Raw genomic sequence first — 23,501 nt, 5'->3', positions numbered from 1 at the left:
GTCAAAACTGTAGCATCAAGTAACAGAACCCAAACAGATAAAAATGAAGATGGGGCCAGGGAGCTATTTCAGCATGTAACTTGTATGTATGCCTGAGACCCAGGGGTGACAGGGTCAATCCTTGGCATTACTTTATGCCAGAGCTGTGTGGTATTCTGGTCTCTTCCTAGTAATATATTGCCCAAAAAGTGTCTATTTTTTAAATGGAGATGGTATGTAGCAGCTATACTCTGGAGGGGAAACCTTGGGACTAGCTGACTTATCAGCTGAGAATCTGAATGAGATCACTAAATAGCTAAAGCCATTTAGCTTTATGGAATATGCTGGTGAGAGTCTCCATCTGGGAAGCTGGAGGTCTTGACTGATGGTTCTTCCTGTCTTTCCTCCCCTCCATTCCTCCTTTCAGTCACCACCAGGGTTATTGCTAGGACACTTGCAGCACTGCTTAACTATCTGTGGGGTCTCCCCGCTGCAGACAGGACTGAGGTGTTGAGCCCAGGTCCTCGCACATGGTAGTATGTGTTCTTTAATAGGTATATAACTGCCCAGCCCTACTGCTGTCTCTCTCCACCTGTCCATGGAGCAGGTATTCAATATGGAGTGGCGCTTGAGTTATAAGCATTCAAAGAATTTAGAGATGCTCATCCTGTTAGCAGTACCAACTTCCATAGTTGAGGCCCCCTGAGGTCACAGGTTCAGTTCCTGGTACTACCTTATACCAGTGCTCCGATCCCCAGCCTCCTCTCTCCCATCCCCGTGTGTGTGTGTGTGTGTGTGTGTGTGTGTGTGTGTGTGTGTGTGTGTGTGTGTGTGTGTGTGTGTGTGTGTGTGTGTGTGTGTGTCTAAGAGACAGAGGTAGAAAATAAGGAAAAGGAACCACAGCATCAATCTACCCTCATTGTGGTAGGAGCTGGACTCAAACCTGAGTCATACATATGACAAGACAGCATACTATCCAAGTGAGCTATTCATCCTACAAATATATATAAATAGCCTGAAGAAATCATGTAAAATAAGAGCAAGGAAGGGGGACTAGAAATTAGAGTTCAATTAAATGTGATATCAATCAAAACTTCCTAGTGAAACTCTAGTAAAAAATTTGTCAATTGGAACTTAGTGAAGCTTCTTAGTCAGTGAACCAATGTGTCAGGAGGATGATACATCTTATTATTTGAAACCTTTTATATGTTTCTTCATTTGCTGATCCTCTATACATCCTTTGTAATAAAGTGTAATCATAAGTACATATGGTTCTAGGAGTTGTTCAAGAAAGTTATCAAACCTGAAGTAGACAGCAAGAACCATTCCCCTTGGAATTTGTAGTAAATTGGTCAGAAAGTATAGGTGGTCTGGAATGCTCCTGCCCCCAACTTACAGCTGACGTTTAAAGTAAGGGCGGATATGGGAACTCTGAATTAATAGTCAGTTGGGTCAAGAGTAAGAGGTGTGATAGAAACTCTAATTGGTAGCTGGTATCTACACTGAGGGTAATCTTATTGGGAATCATGCCCTTTACCTGTGTGCCCTATGCTAACTCCAGGTAGTCAGTAAGGGTCAGTCTTCCCGAACATATATGGCAGAATTCTCAGTGGCTACAGAGCTCTTCTTTTCCTACCATACCGCTATCACCAGCAGTCCTACCCAACTTTCATATAGAACTTTTACATTTCCCCTCCCCCATACTTAGGAACAATTGCAAAAGGCCCTTAAAATTGCAGTTGGCTCACATTTACTTCACTTAAGAGGGAAATAATGAAAAGAAAGAAAAGTCAGGAGATTAAAAAAAACAATTACAATGAAGTATTTAAACTTTGCTTTAAATGACTGTCTTACTAATTCTGTATTTCATTATAATATAAAAATAGGAAGGGGGGACCAGGTACTGGTGCACCTAGTTGACTGCACGTATTACAATGAGAAAGGACCCAGGTTTGAGCCCCCAGTCCCCACCTGCAGGAGAAAAGCTTTGCGAGTGGTGAAGTAGTGCTGCAGGTATCTCTCTGTCTCTTTCCCTCTCTACCACCCTCTTGATTGCTGACTGTCTCTACTCAATAAATAAAGATAATAAAAAAATTAAAAAAAAAAAAAAGTAGGAAGGAGAAGCTATGTCAAAGGATAAAGTTTTGTCTCAAGCCAGGAATTTAAGACTTCCATAGCACTTTAAAAACTCTCTTGCTTTTCAAGCACACAGGCAATTATATATCCAGGTATCTCTATTATCATAAGTGTAATCTATTTTCAGAATGGGACTACAAAGCCTTTGGTTATATGCCTTAAGCAACAAGAAGTCAAGTGTCATTTAATACATACATAATATGTGTGGGAGATGATGGAAGTGGAGGGTAAGGAAAAGAAAGAAAGAAAAATGATAAAGGGGTCAGAATCAAACTAAAATAGGGCTAGAAAACAAGGAACACTAAATTCTAAGAGGTCTTTGGTTAGGGATGTTCAAAATGAAATAGAAAGTATGTCTAAACTGAGAAAAAGCACCTGAAGCAATTCTCCAAAGTCATCAGCCATGCATATTCTTGTCGTGCATTGGGATCTCCACTAAGCCAGTGACAGAGTGGCACAGGCCTCTGTTAGAGGGATGCATGCTCAGAGTCAAGTTACTTCACCTCTCTAAGCATCAGTTTCCTTAGCTGAGAAATGCTGTTAAATGTTACATTTTATTTATTTATCTCCAGGGTTATCACTGGGATTCAGTGCGCACACTATGAATCCACTGCTCCTGGCGGCCATTTTTCATTTTTATTGGATAGGACAGTGAGAAATTGGAGGGGGGGGGGGTAATAGAGAGACATCTGCAGAGCTGCTTTATCATTTGTGAAACAACTGCCCTGCAGGTGGGAAGCCAGGGGCTCCAACAGGGATCCCTGCGTGGGTCCTTGTGGTCCATACTATGTGTGCTTAACCTGTTGCACCACTGCCCAACCCCAAAAAGTACATTTTATATGCTCCCAATACACAGTGAGTATTTAGCTAGTGCCAATCAATGGTGTTTGCTGGGGGGGGGGGGGGGGGGGGGCGCGCGCTAAGGATGACAAGATAGGCCCTAATAAAAGGCCCTTTGAGTACAATAAAGATTAGCATTGCCCTCAGGCTCAGCTGCCACAATGGGCCCTATCCCATGACCTTAGTTGGGCTTGGCTTTCTGCCACACAGGTATACTTTGTAATATGTTCGTTACTTATAGGAGACTGGATAACTTAAGATATTCATTTTTTATTTGTGGATTGCACTTCATGCTGTCTTCTGACTATCCTAAATGAGATTATGCTTAAAGTCTTCAGAATTTAATTTCAAATGTCTAAATCATTAATAGACTGGCCTTATCTATTCTGCATATAATTCATTCAAATCAAAATAACATTTAATTTTTTTTTAAAAAAAACTAGACATAAAATTTGTAATGCATTTAATGTAACTGCTGATGTTTTCCCTGAAGCATTTTGAGAATATTAACATGGCCTAATGTTACTATAAATCCAAATGTTTAAGACATATGTTTTACAACAAAGGTCCATTTTCTGTTTTTACACAATGACAAACTTATCAAATGGTCTATGGAAAAACTTTTCCAAATACTGCATTATGATTACAAAAATCAAATAACTTGGATATATGCTTACTGTATTTCAAATTTGTGAAGTAAAGTCATAATGAACAGATTAGATAATAACATAATTTTCAAGTTATTAAAAAGGCAGGAAGTGGCCTAACTTACCTAGAAATTAAATTCTGTTCTTGTCAACTTACAAAGTAACTGCTCACATACAGTATTCTAGTATTTAAATACATCTTATCAGCAGCATGTAAGGGCTCAGATTCTTCAATTAAAAAAACAGACTGGATTGTATCTCCGGAAAAGGGTGAAACAATTGACATACATCATCTCTCTCAAATCTCAAAACAGCCCTGAGATAGATAACCATATTCTCGTTTTACAAATAAAATACTGGAAATTCAGAGAGGTTGCCAGATGCAGGAAGAGAGCTCACCTGGGTGAGAGCCTGCTTTGCCATGAGTAGATCTCAGGTTAGAGCCCAGTCTCTAATACATTGGGAAACTTGGGTGTCTCCGCCCCTGCCACCCCCACCTGTCTTTCTGTCTTTGTCTCTAAGCACTGAAGCCCCTATGATGACAAGAAAAGGAGAGGGGAAGATAGCATAATGATTATGCAAATAGACTCATGCCTGAGGCTTCAAAGTCCCAAGTTCAATCCCCAACCCCCCACCATAAAGCAAAGCTGAGCAGTGTTCTGGTTAAAAATGAAAAGGAGGAAGAAAGGGAAAGGAGGAAGAAAGGGAAAGGAGGAGGGAAGTATAGAGAAAAAAAGGAAAAGAAATAACTTTCCAGATGCAAACCCAGGTAGTATGACTAGAGCTCAAGAGTAGATTCACTTCTCCCTTCTCTAAGTTCTAGTCATATCAGGATTGATTTTTATTTGCATTAACACTAAGTGGAGCTGGATAGGGATCATCTTTTTCTTTTTCAATATTTTTATTTGTTTTGGATAGAAACAGAAATTGAGAGGGACAGGGGAGACAGAGTGACACCTGGCACTGCCTCACCACTCATGAAGCTTCCTCCTTGCAAGTAAGGACCAGGGCTTGAATCCTTGACCTGGTGTACCGTAACATGAGCCAGATTCTCCTCTATCTAGTTTGGAGAGTATATTTAATCCTGTGAATAAATAAGTCAACTGAAATAGTAGTTTTGCATGAGTATTTAGTAATATTAAATGACTTTCATCTTATACATTTGAATTTAGGCAGGCTTCTAAAATATTAGCTGATCAAATGATTGCCATACTCCATACCAAGTTACTGACGGTTAATGAAACTGCTAATACACTTACCTCAATCAATTTGTTGGCATGTTCACGAAAAACTTGGGCATATTCCTTAACTTCTTTCTCATTTCCATTCTTTGCAGCTTCAATCAATACTAAAAGTGGAACATTGGTTTCCAGGAATGAATCTGAAACGTGGTCCATAACGGCTTTGCGGAGCTAATAATCAAATTGTAAATCATAGAAAAATTTTATTTCTTCTAAGAAACTAGATTTTAAGTTCTCTAGTTTTTTTGTTTTGTTTTATTTTTTAAACCAAATGGAATCTCTAAGTAGTTTGAAATCATGCAAATATATATTCTACAACATAGGAGATGTAATCATGTAGATATTATTTTACATTTTGTTACAGCATTTCAGCAAAAAGACAAAAAAAAAAACAGGTTTCAAGATACACCCCCCACACACATACCCCCACACACTTATATCTGAAAATAAATAATACTCAACCAAACAGCACACAGTTCTGGGCTGAACTGGCATATAGTCTCAGAGTACATGTAATTAGCACAACAATCTAAATAAAAATTGGCAGTGGGAGCTGGGGGGGGGGGGGCAGACTGAGCCCCAAAACACCTTCTGGGTTCTATGAACACAGTATACTATGAACCTTAAAACCAAAAGGTTATTTGAAGAGATAACACACTTTTAATTCTATTTTACAAAAAGATGAATAGTACCCTTCATTAACTGGAAATTGATCCAATATCTTAAGTTTTAATAAACTGTTTTATCAATTCAATCTTGCTTTTACTTTTCTAAAGACTAAAACACAATTTGATTCTAAAATATTAGCAAAATTATTTAACATTAATATGAAGAAATTCTTTTGTGTTTACTAACTCAGAAAATTGATTACCTGAAATATCTCTATATCTACCAAGGCATAAAAGGACTGTGACCATAGTCAGAAAGGGACAAGTCAAATAAATAACCAAAATTTCTGTCTCTGCTATATGTATGCTAATATCCTTCTAGTTATTGTCACGGGTCCCTAAATCATTTTAAATTGATTTTTATACTTGTACATCCTTTTCATACTAGAGATGACTTATTCAGACCATCCCTGTGAGACTATGTTATTCTAGGTTCCTTAGAGATTTTATTAGTCATTTAGCAGTTTATTAGCAACAAAACAGCGTCCAATAAGAATTCAGCCTTTCCCCAATAAAACAGATGGGTCCAGCATTTATAAAACTACAAGACTGAGAACTTGGGAGGGAAGCCAGAACTTTCTGCCAGCTTACCTGTCTACGCAAGTCCCTGGTCTTCTTGGTCATCTTATCTATTGCAGAATTGAGCGCATCACTTCTTTCCTTGCGACCAGCCTGGAAAAAGGGAAAGAAATACATTTTAGTAATTTGCAAGGAATTATGCCTGATAGCTATTTGTGCCCAAATCGACATTAAAATAATTTTTAGATTAAAAATTGGTTATAATATAGTTATTCTCATAAAAACTTAGCTATAGAACCAGAATCCACATTATCTGATAATGGAAATTCAGGGTTGTTTTTCATTTGATTTTTTAACCAAAAGAAGAGAAACTAAGAAACTAGACTTTCATTTAAAAGCTCTACTTTTACACTCCACCTTCTGTACCCCATAATGACCCTGGATCCATACTCCCAGAGGGATAAAGAATAGGAAAGCTATCAGGGACGGGGAGGGGATACTGAGTTCTGGTGGTGGGAGTTGTGTGGAGTTGCACCTCTCTTATTTTAAGTTTTTTGTCAGTGTTTTCTTATTATAAACAAATTTTTTAAAAAAAATTTTACTTTTAAAAAGTAAATTTATGGAGCCGGGTGGTGGCACACCTGGTTGAGCTCACGCTACAATGCACAAGGACCCAGCTTTGAGCCCCCAGTCCCTACCTATAGCTGCAATTCTTTGCAAGTGGTGAAGCAGTGTTGCAGGTGTCTCTCCCTTTCTATCACCCCTTCCCTCTAGATTTCTGGCTATCTCTTTAGCAAATAAAATTAAGATAATAAAAAAGTTAATTTATATTTTGATTCAAGATTTAGCATACACCAGTTTCTTTAATTAACTAGCTCTCCTTGAAATGCAAGAACTGGTTATATGTGATTTTGATGACTTCTGAGATTAAAGAATTTAAAAATGTGAAAGGCGGCACCTGGCACTAAAACAATGTGAAGCAGCTAAAATTTAAAACTAAGCTGTATTGTGATGGGCCAGAATTAATAAATGTATACTGTGCAGCTTAAATAAGAATACTTATGATTACTTCAGCCGTATATATTTTTTTAATTCTAGGCTAGTGATAATATAACTGTAACTCCCTATTTCATGAGGGAGGTATATAGATCAGAACTACTTCAGATGTCAAGGGTTTGAGCTGATATTTACCTTGGGCAACATTATAACCAAAATACATGGTAAATGAAAGAAAAAATAAAGTGTTGGTCATATGCCATCTGCAGTTAAGTATTTGTTAAACTCTGAACTATACTAAAAAGCATTTCCTTATAAAACATCCAGACAACAATATGGCTCTTTTGTAAAACATGTGATCACAGGAGAGATAAATGGACGGGAATTTCACCCAGTGAACACTGAGTGCTCTCAAGACACTCTGGTCTGAATTTGTAATAAGTAAGTAGTAAGTCAGTAAAACAAATGTGTGGCTGAGGACAGGGAGGTGTGGTTATATGTTTTCTGAGTGCCTTTTGTGAACAATTGTAACTCATTTTATCTTTTATCCTCCACCCACTGTTAAATGGAGATAATGACATCTGTCCCTCTGCCTCTGAACTGAGGACAAGACTGAAGGAACACTGAAGCACCAATGTTGTTTAGTAGAGGACAGAAAGGAGACAAGAGGAAATTTATGAATATTAAGAGTTGACAAAAAAAAGTGATAAATTGATATGGTTACTAGCAAATCCAGTCAGGGACACATCTGTTACTTTTCCTCCCAACACTCCTGTACTGTCAATGAAAATCAAGTAGTCCAGGAGTTGGGTGGTAGCACACATGGCTCAAAGTGCGAGGACCTGAGTGAGGATCCTGGTTTGAGCCCCCAGCTCCCCGCCTGCAGGGGAGACACTTCACAAGCAGTGAAGCAGGTCTCCAGATGTCTGTCTTTCTCTCCCCGTCTTCCCCTCCTCTCTCCATTTCTCTCTGTCCTATCCAACAACAACGACATCAATAATAACTACAACAATAAAACAAGGGTAACAAAAGGGAATAAACAAACATTTAAAAAAAAACCAAGGGGAGTCAGGCAGTAGCACAGCGGGTTAAGCACATGTGGCGCAAAGAGCAAGGACCCGCTTAAGGATCCTGGTTCAGTCCCTGGCTCCCACGGGGGGGTGGGGGTGGGGGAGGGGGGGTGGCGCCACAGCACGGAGGTCGATTCACAGGCAGTGAAGCAGGTCTGCACGTGTCTTTCTCTCCCTTCTTCCCCTCCTCCCTCCATTTCTCTCTGTCTTAACAACGAAGACATCAATAACAACAATAACTACAACAACAATGAAAAACAAGGGTGACAAAAGGGAAAATAAATGAATTTTTAAAAATCAAGTATTCCACTAATATTGCTATTAACGGATTTAAAAAAGTTAATGAAAACTGGCTCTGATGAGAATTTCTGCCTGCAGGATAAGCTGTGATCCACTCATGGTCATCAGTCAGAAAGAACCTGACAAGTCTAATTAGTTGCTTGCATTTTTCAAATATCAAAATTCCAGAATCTAAGACAAAAATGGCTAAAAATGAATTTTAAAATATAAATAAAACCAAACTCATAATTAACATCATACCCCACTTTAAGAAAATGTCTTTATAAAGCTACATTAATTCCTACCCCCACTCCACCAATTTTGACTATAAGAAAGAACAGGTTATACTTGACTTTGGAAAAAAAAAATTTGTTCCTCTGAATAACCCCAAAAGTCATTTTCCTGGTCACAATTTATTGCGCAGGTGTGTCCTAAAAGTTCAACTTTTCTGGACACTGCCTAGAATTTGAAAGTTAATAGCAGGGGGCAACGATTTCATGAGAAACTGATTCTGTATAACCTAAAATACTTAGGAATTTCCTCACTTGGGTTAGGTTTTAGTTTGAAAGTTATGTAAGGCAATTCCCTAAACTTAACTTTTGAGGTAATTATAGCCGCACGGTAAAATCCACTTTAACATGCAACCTACACCATGAGTCTCTTAATTCTGTCTTTGTCAAACTACACTAAAAAAAAAAAAAAATCAATTTGTCTTTCTTGTAACTTTAGGAATTAGAAGTTTATGCCTCATTAACCAGGAGGGGGAAACTCAAAAGTAATTATTTACTAAACTTTCTAGTTATACAATCAGGCCACCTTTTAAATCAAAGCATCCCTTTTTTGTTCTAAGAGTGCAGCCCAAATAGCAAGTTCAGAGTTCTAATCACTTAAAATATAACAGGAACCAAGTTCACACACTTACAACCTAATAATGACTTAATGAAAGTAGAAAGCTTGATGGTCTGTAAAACAAGATTTTACTTCTCTTTGAAATTAAAGTTGTTATGATTTTATTTGTAGATTTAGCTAGACCAAAGGGAAATTGCTCAATGAATATTTAAAGTAAGAGACTGGGTTACTGAGACTGTCCTACTATGTAGAGAAATCATGTAGATTCATTCAATTCTGGTATGTCCTTGCTAAGCAATGACAAAAGGACAGTATAAGAAGATAAGGTATGTCTGGAGTTTCAATGTAAAGCTTCTCTTCACCAAATAAATTTCAGGTGAACTGAGGGGATAGCTTACAGCATCATAATTCTGGCTTAGTGAATGAGGCTTCAAAACCTATCTTTAATAAAAACATAAAGAAGTCACATTATCCCCTGTAAAGACAGTATAATTATTTATATACACTCTAACAAGCATCCATTACAGTGGGCAGGACTAGTCATAATCACTCTTTTAGAGGGTTTATAATCTGAGAAAATAATTCAGAACAGAGGCTGAGCAACAGCTTGATTGTTAGAACATCAGACTTTCATGCCTCAAGTTCCTGGTTCAGTATGTGAGCTGGAGTGGTACTCTTGGTTTATCCTCTCTGACTCATTTGAAAATCTCTCTCCTCCCCCCCTCATATGTAACAAATAAAACAGATCTATTAAAAAATAGTAATTCCAAGAAACATCCAATTCAAAACAATCCTCCATCCTTCCCCCAGTACTGGCTCCTGTCTCAGGAAGAGTAAGCATTCACCGTAACAGATTACTAGCTCCTACCTCTGTACCACTGTCACAATGACACCAGGTCTCGCTGCTATGGCAAGTGCATATGTCCACCATTTCCTCACCCAGTCACTATTGTCTCTCCACTCTGTTTCCATTATTGAACTTTTCCAGTTAAGAAAGGGTGAAATATGCAATAGCTAAGTAGAAATGAAATGTGTTATTAGCGTTGCTGGTGGTATCTCAAGGCACATTTTAGTCCCTAGAAATAAGAAATGTTCTTGATGGAGAAAACCAGTCCTAAACCAATACTAAAAGCAGCCTGGAATACACTGTGTGTTGGAGGTGCCCCAATCTCCTCATAATGGCAATCATCTATGTGCTAAACGGCTGCCGTGTATATGCTGAAAGTCTCCGGGCAGGTATACAACACAAAAGTGTATACAAACTAGTGTATCAGATTTTATTTCTGAAACTATGAGTAATCCAGAAAAAGAAAAAAAAAGGAATATTAAGTAGACTCAGTCATGAGAATTTTCCAGAGAGATTTGTAAATACTCAGTTAACTGATGACTTCCAACTAAGTTTGGCTTCTACGTTGATTATTAAAAATAAAATAAAAAATTTTATAAAGATATCTGATCCTCTTTGCCCCAAAGATAGTGGATTAAAAAGGAATCTGTTTACTGAAATTTTTATAGTATCTCATTGATGTTGTATCACACTACATTACAAGTATAATTATTTTTATTTATTTTTATTTATTTATTTTCCCTTTTGTTGCCCTTGTTGTTTATTGTTGTTATTGATGTCATCGTTGTTAGATAGGACAGAGAGAAATGGAGGTGGGGGGGGGGCTCGAACCAGAATTCTTACACGGGACCTTGTGCTTCGTGCCACATGCACTTAACCCGCTGCACTACCACCCAACTTCCTACAAGTATGTTTTAATATTAAAAACTCCTATCCATTTTGTCATTCATTAAAATTATGTAGTAAGCAAAGACCATAAAAATCTTTAGAGACCAAATAGTGCAAATATCTATAGAGCATTTAGCAAAGTATTAATTTCTATATTAAGCAAAAGTGCCCTATAAATCTAACGGAAGTATCAATTTGGGAAATGGGAATGGACAAATAATATATCAGTCCTGCAAATAGTACAAAAATATATAAACCTACATGCAAAAATATTCTCAATCACATTTATAATTAAAGAAAAATATCAGAAAAAAACACTTGTCACCTTTCAGATTCAGAGACAGCTTTTTTAATTCCTATATGGTATTAAGGAAAGGCTGGGTGTATCTACTACATAGTTAGTGATTACTTGGGAAATATAAAGTGGTTTTAAAACTCCAACAGGCAAAGTGGCAATGTCTGTCTGTTTTAAATGTATTCTGTACTCTGCAGCTTATAAGGAACTTACCTTTACATATAAGGAACTTACCTTATATGTAAACTTACCTAAGGGTATAAAGATATAAAAGGATATTCATTTTACTCTGTCTGCAAAAGCCAGGGGCCACTTACTACATTTTCATAATTGAGGTATAGCCATCAAAGGCTAAGACTGAAGGCATTAGAAACACACTCCTTAGGGCCAGAGGAAGAATATAGCAGTTTACACAAAATACTTTCATGCCTGAGGTTAGGAGTTCTTGGAAAGAAAGGGAGAGAGAAGACACAGATACATGTACATATAATGGAGTAAATCACAAAGTAATTAGATAGAAACAAAACACACACACACACACACACACACACACACGTGTGTGCACAAATAAGACAGAATCAACACTTGAGGGGTCAAGATGTAACTAGAGTATTTCAACAGTAGGGCAGGGGATCGACAAATATAATGCTGACAACACCACTCTAAGACTTCTATAATAAAAAAAATGACTTGCTTTCTGTAGGTCAAATTTGTGCTACTGATTTTTCTTTACACAGACAAAACAAGTTAATTTGTATTTCATTTTATTTACTGTTTGTTTGTCCCCACTAGCATATACCGTTGTCCCTCTACTGGAGAGCACATTAAAAGGATTCTAAGGAAATGCCATTTCCAAGCTTCAGCAACCAGTGCTAACCTCCAGCCTATATACATGCGGACTCATCCCTTTACATTCAGTCAACTGGGTCAGAAAGTCCACTAAAACTAAAAGAGATGCTTCAAGTAAACATGAAGGGACATCGTAATTTTCAATTTTGTTCCATGCAAATGGTTTTGTTCTAACTATGGTCAAGGAGAAACACACCTAGATGAAAAGTTATTCAAAATATGAATAGAGAAAGGAAGGATGAATTCAAACTACATTTCAGAATTTTAAAGATCACTGGAGGATAACAATACAAAAAGGGCCTGGTCGTGTAAATTTCAATCAACCTATGCAAATCAAAACTATAGTGTAACTGGTTTGGCATGGAGTTATTTCTGTGGTACGAGGTAAAGGCTTTTCATGGCTTAAATGTACCCCCTTCACCTTATTCCCCACCAGATTGATCCCCATTCCCATATAAAGCAAGCATAATAGAATCTGGCTGTCACATGATCCTAGCCCTGCCATCTCAATCAGCAACAACTTCCTAAAAAAGATTATGACTCTAAAAAAAGGAGAATCACAAATTTTCAGCTGAAGCATCAGAAGAAATACAGCTCATCATCATGCTTGTGACCATCACCCCTTTCTATTACTTTCTGTCCGCCCAAAATATGTCTTTGGCCAAGTTAACACTTGAACTTGAATCAATAAAAGCTGCCAAAATGACTCATAAGACTTTGTGAGAACTATTGAAAGGGTGGGAGTAGGTGGGGTATAAAAAGGTTTGGTTGTGGCTACAGTATGGAATTAAACTGCCAAAATCTTATAAACCATTATTAAATCACTAATAACAATTTTTGAAATGAAAAAGGAGCCTCAGGGATGCAAGTCCTATATTCTACCACTGAGCAAGCTATCTCCCTGGCCCTAAAACGATCACTTTACATAAAGGTGATGGAATTCCCCAAGTACTGAGCATGACTAGCAGCAGCAAGGTCTAGTTTAATGTATTTATCCACAGCACCTCAACATAACTCTGATTTTGAAGGATTAGTTCTGTGAGTTAAGCATTTTATTATTACTGTTTTATTTATTTATTTTTACCAGATCACTGCTCAGCTCTGGCTTATGGTTGGGATGGTACAGGAGATTGAGCCTGGGACTTCAGAGCCTTGGGCATAAAAGTCTTTTGTACAACCACTATGCTATATTTACTGTCCTAAAGAAACATTTTTTCTTTTTAACAAAATAAAATCCAGCTCCCTCTTTAGCGCAAACCAATGGAAAATTCCACATATGTGTCATTACATCTGCTTTTTCCAAGTAGGAAGAGATATACTCCCTTAATCAGTAATATTTACTAAGAACTTACCTTCATGTAGAGGAATGAAGACAATTATAGCACCAAAACTCTGTTGCTTAACTCATTTAATGTGTTTAAAGCCATTTACAAAGAGAGAAGGGTTAGGTTCTACTTCTCCTTTGCCTTGTCAGGAAAAATTAAAGCAGTGAGAATTGGAGCAGATCGTATGGATAGTACCTTCCAGAAGCTGCACTGCCACTTTAAGTCAAATCATACATATGGAGAATAAAGTTGTTCTAAAATGGAAACCAAGAAAATGCTTTAATTTAGAAAGAGCATGGATTTGTTTATTCTTTTAACTAAGATAATTATTATAAAGAGAGAGCCAGGGAGATAGCTCAGTGGCAGGGTACAGGTACTGCATGTGTGAGGACTAACTCATTTGATCCCTGGTGCTGCTTATAAAGAGAGAAGAGGGAGGAAAGTGATGCCTGCAACACTGTTCTCCCACTAGCGGATCTACACACATACACACATGTGGGGATTCAGGGCTTAGACCCAGGGCTTTGTGCGTGACAACAGGTACATCTCCATTTTCTTTTCTTCTTAATAACATAAAACTCCACATAATTTTAAAAAGTGGTACAATTCCACCAATTTAAAAATAAGCACCAAATATATGGCTCCACAGTTTGGAACTCTTGAACCCAAGGAGATAGTAAGTGATTAACTTCCAGTAATCTAGAAGGATCTGTGCTCTCTGGGTGCCTTGAAACAGCAGGCATTACTGCCCACTTCTCCAGATGCATCAAAAATAATTACCCTGATTGCATTCATCCTTCACTGGACACTTTTTTTTTTTGCCCCCACAAGTCTGCTAAATAGTACTGGGATAATACAATTTAAGTATTTTTCATTTGTTAGTACATAAGAGCTGATTGAAAGCAGAAAGAAATCAAGAGTCTAGGGGGAAAGTGATGTTTTTTCTTTTAAATGTTCATATATAACTCATTCCTAATCATGGCTGCTCTAATTCAATTGAGTCTAATGGTAACTAAAGTGGTTACTTCAAGAAAATATTTAATCTAGCTCCTCCCATCTGGCAAAGGGTTTTTTCATTAAAGGTGAATGGTTGACTTTTCAATATGGGTCTTAACAGTATCCCAAGGGCTTACACACACACACACACACACACACACACACTTAATACCACCTTTCTCAGACTCCTCTAGGAAATTTTGGAAACACATCCTTGTAGCACAAAACAGTAACTGAAACATAGGGTCACAGACCCAGTAAGAATCTTATTAAACCTTATCCAAAGAAAACTGTTTCCTCAATCAGCAAGCAGGATAACTATGGAATTGCTAGTTTAAACCCATTCCTGAGAATGTGCAGTTTCATTCATGGTCAACTTCTTCCAGAGGAAATTTAGAATTGTGTTGCAGTATTAAAGACTGCCAGTAGAATCTTTTCTCCCCTTCTCTTTTCACAGGTGTCAGACAAAGCCTGTGGTCTGAAGACTACTGGACCTTACAGTATTCTTGCTATCTCCTCTCTCCGTTTATTCTTCCCAGGTATTTTTCCATATAAAGCTCCTACACTTCTTTTTTTAAAAAATATTTATTTTATTTTATTTATTTATTCCCTTTTGTTGCCCTTGTTGTTTTATTGCCCTTGTAGTTATTATTGTTGTCGTAGTTGTTGGATAGGACAGAGAGAAATGGAGAGAGGAGAGGAAGACAGAGAGGGGGGGAGAGAAAGATAGACACCTGCAGACCTGCTTCACCGCTTGTGAAGCGACTCCCCTGCAGGTGGGGAGTCAGGGCTCGAACCAGGATCCTCATGCCGGTCCTTGTGCTTTGCGCCACTTCACCTGCTGTGCTACAGCCCGACTCCCGCTCCTACACTTCAAATCCCACTCGAGGTCCTGTAACTAAGTAGATTCAAACTATGTATCAGCATTCACTACTGTTTTCAGAACACCTTTTATCGGATCCTGGAGTCTTCCAGCTTCAACACAGAAACAAAAACCTCTTAAGACAAATAATACCTCCTGAGACTTACTGAATAGGATGAAGCCCCAGACATCGGTGTATGCCAAAGATATTCTTGTTTCATAGATACCACAGGTAACTGGGATTTCTACCTACAGGTTTGAGGTAAGACTCACAAGGGTATATGCCAACAGTATGAAAGAAAATGCTTGAAATGTTAAATCAGTAAAGTATGATGTGTGGATTGTATTTTTTTTTTAAGTCTTACCATTTACCAGGCCTAATAATATGATGCTAACTCATGCCAGAAATATGTTTTATGCTTAAGCTACACTGAGAATGGTACTATAGATTCATAACCAAGCTTGGAAAAGTAACCACACTACTTAAAGGGAAAGATAGATCAAATAAAAACAGCTACAGCAAAGTATGTGTGACCTTTTGTAGTGACAAAAGATGGCAACAATGTGACCCAAAAGTCAGTTCTTATATGTGTGACCCAAAGTCAGTTCTTATGTGTGCCAGAAGGAGCTGCTAAGTGTGTAAACGCTCTATTTTTTGAATGCCACAATGACCTAATCCCAGTATCAGCAGAGACTATCCATTAAAGGAATATGTGATTTTGAGGCCGTTACCAGTCACACTTTATTATTTGTCCTAAATCATTTCTATTCCACTGTTAACACAGTAGGCATGCAGTGTATTACGTGAATATATTAATTTGCTCTTTTCTTCTATTAAAACATCTATAAAAAATCAAATCAGGATTATTTTTCAACCAGTACCTCAATAAAACATCATTACAAAATAGAGCAAAGAAGTCTTTTTATAGAGTTCCCCCTGAAATTCTGAAACAGTAAAATAACCACATGCTCCCCCCCCAGGGGGCACTTTATTCTTGGTTTATGTTTAGCTCTTACTATGACACCAAGCCCACTTACTAATTTACCAACACATCTGAGACAAATAAATCAGTTATACTTCTATTTTAACCAGACATGACAAGGTGATTGAATAGCTTTCCAAACTATCTGAACACCAGTCATACCTTCATAGGCTAAATTAGTATTTCATAAATTGTGTAAGCTCCTGCCCACTGAGATGATCTCTCTATGAAGAATCGGCAGTCTCAACACTGGCTCTCCCAGGCATTAAAAATCATCACTCTGCTAACCCAACTCACTGTTCAGACGGGTCTTCTTGAATGCAGCCTTTATTACAACCTCACTGCTGCTTCCTATACTGAAGGAAAACCATGTTTTTAAGCCAAGACTTCTTCCTTCTTGCTTTATTGTGATCAGGGGGTCTTGCAATGACCCTAATACTGTTATAAAGCACGGTGCTTTAAAACAGTAAAGCTTCTGGAAAACCCAAACAAAAGACACGTCACCCGGTGACGTCAGCCTATATACAGTTCTGTGTGGTCGCAGCACATAAGCAAATCCATTCTTGTGCTGTTTCTTGGAAAAGCTTTTCAGTAAATGCACTCATGCTGCTCTAGGAGCTCTTCTCTGCAACAAGCTGCCCATCTGCCATCAACAAGTTAAGAACTAACGGCTGCAAGAAAGGAGAGGTTAAAGCTCTGACTAACCAGCTAAGCAGTTAAAGAAGGACAAAATTAGTAACTTGTATTCAAAACTGAATTAGGGGATCAAAGTGATCACAGAAGATGAAACCAATGCTTTCGAGGGGAATATCCTAAGGAGAGGAGAAAAAACTCACCCTAGTGGATTCATTTTACACAGAAATCCTGGGACACGGAAAACAGGAAACTGGTCAAAGGCTCCTGCATGTTAGAGCCTTTTACAGACTCACTGCGTTGAGTCTAACAACCGCGACTGAATGCAGCCTCCAATGTGCTCAGAAGAATGGGTAAGTCCATGTATTCTTATGTTTTGTACAATCAGTGAAGAAAAAAACATCAGGATTTTATAAGGCATTGAATTTCATTTTATGAGGAAGATCAGTATCACATTATTGGGTTTTAAGGTTTAAGTGAAAGCATATGTAGAATGTAACAGGACGTGTTTTACCTTTTTTTTTTTTAATGGCTTAAGTTTTGTTTTAGTCAAATTAACAAGATTAGCTGTTGTGCAGCAAATGAAAATAAGACGTATGCAGTAAAATCTTTTACCATAATGTTTTGCTATTTTTTAAATAACTCATATATTCTGCTGGGGAAAAAAACAAAACCATCCTATCTTCTTGTTTTCCTTAAATTGTATTCTGCAGGCTTACATTTCAAGTGGCCATTAGGGGCCCCTATGCTGGCAGCAATATATGCAATGAGTATGATTTTTAAAATGCTGCCTGCCCTGGGTATGGCGTGTCCACCCAAATGCCGCTGTGAGAAGCTGCTCTTCTACTGCGACTCTCAGGGCTTCCACTCAGTGCCAAACACCACAGACAAGGGCTCTCTGGGCCTGTCCCTGAGGCACAATCACATCACAGAGCTTGAAAAAGATCAATTTGCCAGCTTCAGTCAACTTACCTGGCTTCACTTAGACCACAATCAAATTTCAACAGTAAAAGAAGATGCTTTTCAAGGACTCTATAAACTTAAGGAGTTAATCTTAAGTTCCAACAAAATATTTTACTTGCCAAACACAACTTTTACCCAACTGATTAACCTGCAAAATTTGGACCTGTCTTTTAATCAACTGTCATCTCTGCACCCAGAGCTCTTCTATGGCCTTCGGAAGCTACAGACCTTACATTTACGGTCCAACTCCTTGCGGACTATCCCAGTACGCCTGTTCTGGGACTGTCGTAGTCTGGAGTTTCTGGATTTGAGCACAAACCGCTTGCGAAGTTTGGCTCGTAATGGATTTGCGGGATTAATCAAACTGAGAGAGCTTCACCTAGAGCACAACCAGCTGACGAAGATTAATTTTGCTCATTTCCTTCGGCTAAGCAGTCTGCACACACTCTTCTTACAATGGAACAAAATTAGCAACTTGACATGTGGGATGGAGTGGATTTGGGGCACTTTAGAAAAGCTAGATCTGACTGGAAATGAAATCAAAGCCATCGATCTGACAGTGTTTGAAACAATGCCTAATCTAAAAATACTCCTTATGGATAACAACAAGTTAAACAGTCTTGATTCTAAGATCTTAAACTCCTTGAGATCCCTCACCACCATTGGCCTCTCTGGCAATCTCTGGGAATGCAGCCCTCGAATATGTGGTTTGGCCTCCTGGCTGGGCAGTTTCCAAGGTCGGTGGGAGCATTCTATCCTATGCCACAGCCCTGACCACACCCAAGGAGAGGATATTCTTGATGCAGTCCATGGATTTCAGCTCTGCTGGAATTTATCAACCACAGTCACTGCCATGGCTACAACTTACAGAGATCCAACCACCGAATACACAAAAAGAATAAGCTCATCAAGTTACCATGTGGGAGACAAAGAAATCCCAACTACTGCAGGCATAGCAGTTACTACTGAGGAACACTTTCCTGAACCAGACAATGCCATCTTCACTCAGCGGGTAATTACAGGAACAATGGCTTTATTGTTTTCTTTCTTTTTTATTATTTTTATAGTGTTCATCTCCAGGAAGTGCTGCCCTCCCACTTTAAGAAGAATTAGGCAGTGCTCAATGATTCAGAACCACAGGCAGCTCCGATCCCAAACACGACTCCATATGTCAAACATGTCAGATCAAGGACCATATAATGAGTATGAACCCACCCATGAAGGACCCTTCATCATCATTAATGGTTATGGACAGTGCAAGTGTCAGCAGCTGCCATACAAAGAATGTGAAGTATAGTGTGAACCTGTCATCAAAAATCACATCAGATAAGTAATCTATTTTACATAGTAGGGACTAAATACATATCTAATTTTTATCAATGGTGACATTAAGCCTAATTTTCCAAGCCAACTGAAGACTTAAGTTTTTTGAAGTACTGAAGTATTTTTAATTTTTTAAATGAATCATATTTTAAGTGTTAAATGAAACAATGCTCACTCATTTATTTGCACTCTTGTTGGAAAGTCTGAAATGCTTACTTCAAAATAAGACATTTCATGTATGTAATTATATATACTATTATGTGTAAACATTTACACTAAGATCTCCATACGTTATTTTTTTTTTCCTACTAAAAACAGTTTGGAAAGAAGCTACTGCGCAAAAAAAAAAAAAAAAAAGATACAGATCAATACCTGTCTGATTATTGCTCTCTACCCCAAGAACCACAACTGGCCTGCTGATTGAAAAGATACTTAGCAAAGGTTTCATGTATAATTTGGCATTGATGCAAGTCTACAATTTACTGCCAGTGTGGGAAGTAGGATTTCATGTATGATTAAGATTGGTAAATATTAAACATTTTTCTTCCAGATTTTTTTTGCCTGGGTTGGTAGATGTTATCAAAGTCTACACCATGAAATCAAGAACCCTTTATGTAATTCTAATAAGCTGAGTGACTGATGTATTTAAATAATGAATCCAAGTGACTGTGAAAAGGTCTCATTACAATTAAATCAATACTAAATACTTAACACTGACTTCAAATCACACATCTTAAGTTTGCCTTATAATGGACATGTTGAGTTTTACAGCATTTAGACAATTTAAACTAGCTTTAAATTACCATTTTACTAATTAGCTTACTAAACCCTTTATTTGCATTTATATGTGAACAAATTATTTTGGAGAGAAAAGAGTTAAATTCAGTCAACTTAATAATTCTATGACTGACTCATCTAGTTTGAAAGCACACAAACAGCCTTATCAGTTTCTCTCTCAACTGTCATGATCAAAGATGCCTTGACAAAAGGGGTTAAAACCTCTTTTGCCTTTTCCTGATCCTCAAACCTCAAAGAGCCAAATTAAAAATAATTGGCTAGCAACAGGCAGAACACCAATTCTTCTTAGACTAAATTGTAAAAGGAGCCGTGAACAATCACTCTTTAAACATTATATGCTAAAATTTCATCTTTTAATAGTGATATATACACTATTAAGAACAGTTCCTTCTAAGTAAAGGAAGTAACATATTACTGAGTCAAATCTTCTCATGGCAGAACACTCTACATGCCTATGCAGCCGCACAGTGGTAACTTGAAGGTGGTGCCGAGATAGGGGATGGAAGGAAAAGGCAGCATTTTAAAATCTAGCTGGCAAATACAGCTGAGCTAAAGTTTAAATGCAATCATGACTGAGATAAACTGGTAACTACACATAATCTGCACCAAATGGGCAAGGCCCTGGGACCTGCAACTAGCCAGGGAAAATATGGAGAGGTTCTCTAGGGTTAAATTGATGTTCCATTATTAACAAATGTTAATAATGCCATATTTTTCACTCAGAAAAGTGCCACAGTATCTCTTTTCTTAAACTATAATCTCCATATTTGGTATTTCGATGCAAGCTACCAATTCAGACAGAATTTTTCTATAAGCAAGGTTCCATGCATGTAGTCTGGTAAACTGGGAAATTTGACTTGATTTTAGAAAAAAATGAACATTTTAGAACTGACATTTAGTATATGTGGAAAAGATACACATACTTGGGGAAGCCTCCTCCCTCCCCATTTATTTTTTCCTTACCATGACATGGTCATTAATACAAAATTCTTTAGTCAATGAATACTTGTACCCTAAGGGTTAAAGTAACATGCTGAGATGTCAATTTAACCAATGAGTTTTAATCCAATGTTTTTTTCTACTTTACTAAGACAGGGGTATCTACCTACATCTCAAAGAAAATGTTTCTCAGTAAAAAGTAAAATAACAAATTAAGCTTAAAAAAAAAAAATCTCTGCATTTTTAACATTTTAACATGGGAGATGAGTTTGACAAATTATCTCAGCTTGGTCAAGCTCAGATAATTGTTAGCAGAGAGCATTGCACTGTTAAACTAGGCCTTGGGCCTGCCCGGACAGGGACAGAAGCTGATTTTACAACATAAATCTCACTACTTGCAATAGAAGGACTGAATCAGCAGTCCTCATTACAAATAGGAGCTCCACAAGCTAAAACTGACCGACCCATATATTACAGTAAATGTGGACATGTGTCAGAGAACAGCTTTGTCATAATACAACTATGTCCTGGACATATCACCCTTAAAGGACAGAAGTATTTTTCATTATTATAATCATAACAAAAATTAATTCAAACTATGAGTAGAGGGTGAGAAATACAATGTGGAAAATAACATTACCCCTTAAAGTACTTAGCAAAATGAATCAGACTGGCAAAATCCAATGTATATATAAAAGTAAACTGGATGATTAATTTAGTAATTCAAGGGAACAGGATATGCAGGGCCACCAGGCATACTCTGCAGCTAAAAAATAACTGATGGAAAAATGTTGCCTTTCATTTTCTTAGTAATACTTGCTGAGAAAAGTGAAATTAACAGTGCTAAATAACATTTTTTATTTTTAATTCATGAGCAAACTTATCTTTTCAATTACCTATAAAAGGCAAGACATTCCATTTAATTTTGTATTTTGTTATCTGCACAGGTCTGAAGATGAGATTGTAAGTCATATGTACAGTATTTACCAACTGACTAGAGTAGAGCAGCATCACAGATACACTGCAGATTCTGATAACAGGGCTTTTGTTTTTCAGTGTACAGTATAGTTTTGTATTTTTCAACCTCTCCCGCTGCACATGTGCGTGCACATACACATGCTCTTTTTAATATTAGTTTTCAAGGTTAGAGGAAAACTGATCACTTAATCAAGAACCAAAAAAATCTCCCTGGGAAAATAGAAGTTAAAGAAGGCTGTGATGCCACCTAGTATCTAAGAGTTTGGAATAATTTATAAACCATTTCTGTAGCTCATAAGGGAATTCAGTCACCTTTCTGAAATGAGTGGGTTGATAAAATTTACAAATCCACACACAACCCGAAGAATGCCCACTGCCTACATCAAGTAGCCAAATAATACTAATTTTTAGGGCAAAAAATCTGCACTAACACATGTTATTTCTTAATGTGCCTATGTTAATTTCTGTACCAATTCAATGAGTGGAATTCACTGAACTTCCTAATTCCACTAATTATCAAAATCCATCTGCTTATTCTAATGCCAGCCACCAAGTATTAGATTTGAATCTTAAAATTCAGAGCAAGCATACCTTTTTTAATGAGGCATACTTCCTATACACAATTATTGGGGGTGGGCCTACAAATGCCCTGTCCTCTTCAAAGTATGCATATTAATATGAAATTTTAAAAGAATATTTTTAGAAACTGACTTGTGATCATTTTCTTAATAGAGTAATACAGTAACAGACCTATCTCAAAAGTCTGTGTGGGAACATGCTTTTCATTATCTTACTGGTTTAAATGCTTCAACCATCAAAGAGAAAGATAAAATTACTCATAGAAAATTAAGTTTTTCTTCCTAACCTAGGGCAAACTTGCACTACTTAAGTATTTTAAGGCCAAAAACAAATAGAAAATGACTGTTTCAGCTTTCATACTGCTATTGCAAACATTTGGAAACATCTGCTATTCCTTCAACTAACCTATTTTTTCTTAGTAATTTTTTTAAAAAGTCAGATCTATGGAATGTATAGTGAACCTTCCTATCAATACTATGACTGGAAACTAAAGTACACTGCAAACACATTGTGTTCAATCACCTTAAGAGCCATTTTTGGTTTTTTGGTGGGAGATGGGCAAGTGGGTTGGGGGGTGGGAACAAAATACTATTATATCAAGGGGCTGGGGTGGGGGTGGGGTGATAACAAAAGTATGGTGTACAGGAAAGTTTTGTTATTAAAACTGAGTATAATATAAAAATGAATGTCTTTTTTTTTTTTAGCTTTTCCTTGGTAACCTATCAATTTCGACATATGAAACTTGAAAAAATTTGAGGCAGATACAGAAACCTTACGTGAACAGTTGTCTTACAACACCAAATGTATCAGTTGGGGGGAGGCAGCTAAGTATTACCTATCTTCATTCAAAGAAAGGCAAAACTAGGCTAAGAAGAAAGTAAAGGTAAGGGGAATTGTGACAAGGCATATGGGTTACAATGCCTGGATAAAGTCACCACCATGCTAGTCAACAGTAATTATGCAGTCAGAGGCTTCTTTGTCACAAGACTTAGTGTCAGTAGACAAACAACTCATAGTCC

General features: G+C 37.4%; 2 protein-coding genes across 2 annotated transcripts in view; one reads left to right on the top strand and one right to left on the bottom strand.

Annotated features, from left to right (window-relative positions):
* Positions 1–23,501, bottom strand: part of CTNNA1 (catenin alpha 1) — a 174,374-nt gene that overhangs the window by 38,399 nt on the left and 112,474 nt on the right. Inside the window, exons 8-9 of the mRNA XM_007517548.3 lie at positions 6,103–6,183; positions 4,862–5,014 (exon numbers count right to left, since the gene is read on the bottom strand). Coding sequence (XP_007517610.1) covers positions 4,862–5,014; positions 6,103–6,183 — 234 coding nt within the window. The remainder of the gene's footprint in view (positions 1–4,861; positions 5,015–6,102; positions 6,184–23,501) is intronic.
* LRRTM2 (leucine rich repeat transmembrane neuronal 2) lies at positions 16,660–23,251 on the top strand. Its single transcript, XM_007517546.3, has 2 exons — positions 16,660–17,255; positions 17,616–23,251. Exons 1-2 carry the CDS (start codon positions 17,252–17,254, stop codon positions 19,160–19,162), a joined length of 1,551 nt encoding a protein of 516 aa, XP_007517608.2. The 5' UTR covers positions 16,660–17,251; the 3' UTR covers positions 19,163–23,251.

The sequence above is a fragment of the Erinaceus europaeus genome, chromosome 2, assembly GCF_950295315.1.
Source record: "Erinaceus europaeus chromosome 2, mEriEur2.1, whole genome shotgun sequence".
NCBI classification, from domain to species: domain Eukaryota; kingdom Metazoa; phylum Chordata; class Mammalia; order Eulipotyphla; family Erinaceidae; genus Erinaceus; species Erinaceus europaeus.
Note: the sequence above shows the minus strand (reverse complement) of the source record. Positions and strands in the feature narration are given on the sequence as shown.